Source organism: Orcinus orca, chromosome 19 (genome assembly GCF_937001465.1).
Source record: "Orcinus orca chromosome 19, mOrcOrc1.1, whole genome shotgun sequence".
NCBI classification, from domain to species: Eukaryota; Metazoa; Chordata; class Mammalia; order Artiodactyla; family Delphinidae; genus Orcinus; species Orcinus orca.
The window spans coordinates 29,942,878-29,948,877 of NC_064577.1; the positions used below are offsets into that span (position 1 = coordinate 29,942,878).

The 6,000-nt window shown below is 55.4% G+C and overlaps 1 protein-coding gene across 1 annotated transcript in view; it reads left to right on the forward strand.

The window, feature by feature from the left end:
- Positions 1-5,783, forward strand: part of SEC14L1 (SEC14 like lipid binding 1) — a 51,992-nt gene extending 46,209 nt beyond the window's left edge. The window contains exons 14-16 of the mRNA XM_012535144.3: positions 1,658-1,909; positions 3,029-3,207; positions 3,433-5,783. Coding sequence (XP_012390598.2) covers positions 1,658-1,909; positions 3,029-3,207; positions 3,433-3,538 — 537 coding nt within the window. The 3' untranslated portion in view covers positions 3,539-5,783. The remainder of the gene's footprint in view (positions 1-1,657; positions 1,910-3,028; positions 3,208-3,432) is intronic.
- Positions 5,784-6,000: the final 217 nt, after the last annotated feature.

Here is a 6,000-nt window from a genome sequence, read left to right on the forward strand (position 1 = left end):
ACTGGATTTGGGTATTTATTACCTTTAAGGAATTTGCCCGTTTTTATAAATCTGATGGAGTGAGGAGAAACTAGCACATGTGTTTTCTCTCCTTGCTGTCACGTGGTGGTGCAGAAGCAAGAGTGTGCCTGTGTTTTGACACGCGTGTGTGCTGTGGCGTCATGAGGGACTCAGCACAGACTGGCCCTTCCTGGACTTCGGGCTGAGGTTTGTGGCTCAGGATCGTGGGAGGGGTGGCACCTGGCGTGGAGAGGCCGCTCAGCGTGCTGGGCTGCTGGCCGGGTGGACAGTGGTGGCCGGGAGCTGACGCCGTACTGCCTCCTCCATCCTCCTGGCCAGAGTGTGTCCCGCACGGCCCACCTGTGCCTCGTGGGGCGAGTGGACATGGGGCTGTGGTTTGAGCGAGTAAAAAAGACAGGTTCGATGTACCTTATTCACAGCCTCTGTAGGGGGAAGTCGACTGTGTCTTGAGGATTATTTGTATTAGTTTTTTATTTGGAGGCCGGCAGGCGCGAGGAGGCCAAGTTCTTTCCTTAGGTTGTGGTTGCTCTCATCCAGGGTAGAGAACTCAGTGGTGTGATGTGTTCTTGTGAGTCACGTATCTGTGCAAGTGTTTCTACATCAAAACTGAACACTTCAGTTCTGCTTTGGGGGTTCAGTAAAGCACAAATCGAGAACGGTGGTCTCATGAAATGAGCACTGAATTCCTTGTCCCCGCTGTGAATGCAGGAGCGAGAGTGCTGGTCCGCAGAGGGGCTGACGTCCAAGGGAGCTCTGCCCTCAGAGCCACTTTGGTGTCGTTGGTGCCACCGCTGTGCTTAGATGCAGCTCTTGTGCTTACAGAATCCGCTCTTTAGGGAGATTCTGTGTGGCTCTGTCAGCGGTGAGAAGTGGCCGTGGTGGGACCAAAAGGGCTGCTTGACGAGAAGCAAAGCGCTAACACGCCTCCCGGAAGGCTCAGCGGGCAGGCTTCCAGGGCAGGGTGGGGTGCGGGGCCTGGCTTCTGCTGGAATTTTTTAGTGAATACATAACTTTTTCACATCCCTCCCACAGTAATCTTTTGAAACTGTAACTTTGATCATTCCCTGTGGGGAAGCTGTATGGGCGCCGCATGAAATTCAGCTTTTAGGTTGGCACTCGACACCCGGGGCCCTTCCCCATCCCAGGGCCACGTGGCGCCCTTTTCCCACCTAGCGCAGCGGCCACGGGCAGAGGCCACTCAGCCTGCGCTCGCGTCCACCCCGCTCCCCGCTTGGATGCTTCCTTCCTGTCCCTCCTGGGCTCTTCTGCGACCTTCCCTGTGCCCTTCAGCCCAGAGCAACCCACGGAACCACTTCTGTGGTGTCTAGCGTTATTTCTGTTTTGTATTAAGACACTTTTTACAGCCAGCACTGGGTGTTTTAAAGCACTCAGGGAATTGAGGGGAAGCTTGGACCATAGGTGTGGCTGACAGAGCACAGAGCTTGGCGCTGACGCGTAGCAGGAGCAGCTGGGTGAAAGAAAGAAAAGAGCGAGCAGAGGCCTGGAAGGTGGGGTGAGGAGGGTCGGCTGTGCGCGCCCCCCTAGCCGGGGGAAAGCTGCCGGGGGGCCTGCTGCCGCGGCGTCGCCTCAGAGGCCCGTGCTTATTTTGGTGGGTTGATGCGACCTCTTTTTCCAGATTCTCGTTCAGATTGTGGATGCCTCTTCGGTGATCACCTGGGATTTTGATGTGTGCAAAGGGGACATCGTCTTTAACATCTATCACTCCAAGAGGTCGCCGCAGCCACCCAAAAAGGACTCCCTGGGGGCGCACAGCATCACTTCCCCGGGAGGGAACAACGCGCAGCTGATAGACAGAATCTGGCAGCTGGGCCGTGACTACAGCATGGTGGAGTCACCTCTGATCTGCAAAGAAGGGGAAAGTGTGCAGGTAAGGTCTCCTGGGAGTCCCCGCGGCGTGGCTCTTCCGTCTGGAGAAGGAAGTCTTGCTTCGGCCCCGTGCTGCGTCTGTAGACAGGCAGTTCAGTGTGTCCTCTTAGTTACGGTTAGAGTCGCTCAAGAAGCCGAGCGGATCCCAGAAGAACCTAGAGCTCAGCAGAATCCATTACTTGTATCTAAAGTCATGAATTATCTCTGGAAGTATTTTCACAAAAGCGACATGGAAGAAAGGGAAAGGCATTCGGCGCACGTACAAAGCTGGGATTGAGAAGGCTTCTGCTAAGACGGCCTTTGACCTGGCGGCATTTTCTCTTCAAGGAAAATCACCCCGAATAGAAGGGAGAGAAACAAGTAATTAGGGAACTATTAAGTGTCATTACTAAGCATCCTAATTTATCTTAAATGCTCTGTCAGCTCATTTAAAATTTTGGCTGGTTATTCCGAGTGCCTGAGCTCAGAGTGGTAGCTCTCGGGTGCCTCTGGCCTTCATAATAGATGCATAATTTTGCTGTCTTTACGGTTTTCAGGGATAAGCCTGTCAGTGTTTTGGTGGTCTTAGAGGCAGGGTAAAAGAGAGTATTTTATTCCATTTTTTAAATAATGAACATTTTAATCTGTATCACAGTCTTTAGTTCCAGAATTAAGGGAGAAAGTAGTTTTCACAGATTGGCATTCTACTTTAGATTGCCGTCCTTTTAACCCAGAATACACCGGTAAGGTCGTTGGAAGCACATCAGAGAGAGCATTGCCTGGTCCAAGTGGCCTTTTTTGACCCCAGGCCCTCAAGGGTGAGCAGAGGACCCCCGGGCGCTCCCACCCTGTGGGCGCCTTCATCCTCCTCCCAAGGCGGAGTCCTGGGGGCGGACAGCCTCTGAGGGTCCCTTCCGTGGCCTCCCCTGCGCCTGGCAGAGGCCTGGCTGCAGTGCCGACACCCGGGAGGCAGCGTGGGATGGACCCCGATCATGAATCAGGGCAGCCGGTCCTTCCCCCGTCGAGATGGTCAGTAATCGGAGTTGGATCCGAGTGGACCCGGTCTCCTGGCGTTTGTCAGACCCGTTGTGGGAGGGCACGCGAAGCAGGTCCTCAGCTGGTGCCGCCTGACTCATTCCAGGGCTCCCACGTGACACGGTGGCCGGGCTTCTACATCCTGCAGTGGAAGTTCCACAGCATGCCGGCCTGTGCCGCCACCAGCCTGCCCCGCATGGACGACGTGCTGGCCTCCCTGCAGGTCTCTTCCCACAAGTGCAAAGTGATGTACTACACCGAAGTGATCGGGTCCGAGGACTTCCGGTGCGTGAGGCCGGGGTCCAGGCCGGGGCGGCCTCCGGGCCCCCTGTCGCTGGCAGTTCACGGCGTCATCAGTGTGGGAGGGCGGTGGGGGGCTGTGTCCCCCTGGGCCCTGCACGGCCGGCCCGGCTCTGGGGGGCGCTGCGGGGAGCGGGCTGGGATCGGCCAGGAGGGCGGTGGGCGGCCGCGGTGGGGTCCTCACACACCCCCCTCCCGTGCTTCTTACAGAGGCTCCATGACCAGCCTGGAGTCCAGCCACAGCGGGTTCTCCCAGCTCAGCGCTGCCACCACCTCGTCCAGCCAGTCCCACTCCAGCTCCATGGTCTCCAGGTAGCGCCCACCGCCTCGGGCCGCCGCCCGCCCGCCCGCCCCGCAGCCGCGTTGTGCAGACTCCTCTGGCCCTCTAGGTAGCACGTAGCTCTCCAGGTGGCAAACGTAGTCACTGACCCCGAAACAGTCTCCACAGGTAGTTTTGACTCCAGCTCAGTAGCCATAGGTTTTGTATACAGTGTGCACAAAATCCAACCAGAGCACAAGGGCTCTCTCTTCAGAGAAAAGTAGTTTATATACCAGTTAAGAGGTTGACTTTGTCTCAAATGTTGATGCAAAAAATGTTTCCAAGCACCTGCACACCATCCCTTAGTGGATGAACTCCCCACCACCCGTCAGAGGTGACCCACCTTCCTCCGCGGAGCAGAAGCTGCCAACCTGTCCCCTGCCCTGCATCTGGCCCTCACCTCCTCCCTGCTGGTGGTCGACACGGTCCGAGGATTCAGTGACTGCCCGCTAGGCTCCTTTTCCTCTGAGCAGACAGTGCTTAATCAGAAGGACTCAGAGGGAGCCTGGGGGCACCCCGGCCCGGCTCCGGGGCCAGACGGACCCACTGTTGTAAAGTGGGTCTGGGGGGGTCAGGGGCTCTCGCGGACTCCCCACAATGCCAGGAAGAACACCGCCATCATTAAACATTATTTTCTCTTTCCTCCTTTCAAACCTTTTGGTACTTTGAGAGCAGGCTTCCTCTGTCCATGAACTTGGGCCGAGGGCGTCCGCTCCCTTTTCCTCCTGGTGTGTTGCTCTTCCTACCTGCACGTGTTAGTTCTGAACTCATTCTAGATTGGCCTCCCCTAGGCCCCTCACAGCTTGGTAGCATCAGAGCCCAAATGGTTCTTCTAGTCACTAGAAGGGTACTTAAGAGACAGTGAGTCCCATCTGCCGTTTTGAAACTGTCCTGTGTTCATTGTGTGGCCATGTCGGGGCAGCCTGTGGCCTGGGGGAGCCCTGCTTCTTTGTGACAGGAAATTGTGGGTGTGTGTGTGTGTGCCTGCAGGCATGTGTGTCTTGGGGTGGGTGTGTGTCAGCGGGGGACAGGGCGAGTAGAAACTTAGTTCAAGTAATGAAGGGTTCGATTGCATAGAAGCAGGTCAGATTGTGAGGTCGGTCTGCCTTTTACTTTTTCTTTTTGATTCCAGTTACCAAGCCTGGTCTACCTTTTATTGGCCCTCGTTTTCTCGGCTTGTTATGGGAAAAGCAGGTTCTTTGCGAACCTGTCCAGGTGTTGCCTTGGGTCAGTCTCCGTGGTGAATGAAGACGTGTGTCGTGGTGGGTGCGTGGCGGAGGCTGTGCTTTTAAGGATCTGGGCCAAAAGCCAGGCGGCCATCGTCAGTGTGTGACGGGCACGGAAACCCTGAGTTGCGTTGTTGTAAACCTGCCCTGGAGGTGTTAGGTGGGTGCCGCGTGGCAGGAGAGCTGTGTGGACGAGCGTGTGCCGGCGGGGAGGTGTCTGCAGGGCTCCGGAGGGGCGGAGCAACCCTCCCAGGCAGCGATACTCGGTGGCTGCCTGCACGCTGAGGACGTTCCTGGGCGTCTCCCAGGGCTGCTGGCCCGTCCGGAGCACAGCTGTGTGTTTCCTGCACAAGAGAAGCTCACCATTGGCACCTAAAGGCTTGTTTCCAGAAAGCACAGTAGGGTTAGTTAGTGCATCCGTTTCCAAATTCTCAGGACCTGAAGACGGTCCCGTCTCCCTCCTTCTCTCTCTTTCTCTGTCTCAGCTGCCAAGAAAACACTGCACTCACAGCCCCCATCGGCCCAGGGGCGCTTGCAGAACGGTCTGAATCGCAGCCGCCCCTCCCCCAGTCTGAAGAGCGGCTCCTTTTGAGCTGACTCAGAAGTGGCACTGTCCTATCCCCAAAGAGTTGAATGCATCCTTAAGCGTTCACAGCACATCACTGCACAAATCCTTACAGGGTTCCTCCTGAGTACCCATCGCCCTGTCCTCCTTGGAAGGGGGCTGTGAGGCAGGTGGACTTCGAGCACGCAGTTTATCGTGACTCTCCTTCAGTGCCCTGCACTCTTTTTAAAATGCTGCTGTCGTTTCACCTGTTCTCAGCACTAACGGTCCTTTCGGTTTCCCCTCTGTTACTAGTGTCTTAATTCACTTTCTTTCCTAATTTCATTATTTACGTATCAAATTCTGTAAATGTTTTGTAAACATATTACCTCACTCTTGGTAATACAATACTGATAGTCTTTAAAAGATTTTTTTATTGTTATCAATAATAAATGTGAACTGTTTAAAAAAACGAATGTCTTTTTCTTACTGTGAATCGGCAGTCTCCCTTGAAGGGTGTGTCGTCCTTAGGAGACTTTAGAGACTGAAGGAAGGGGAGATTCTGGAGCCAGAGGACTGGTGTTCCAGAAGCTCGGGAACAGTGGCTAGCTTGTGAGGGGCCATCGTACACTGTCCTGCACACACGCTGCAGCTGTGGGCTGCCGATTCCTCAGGAGTGTGGAGCCCGG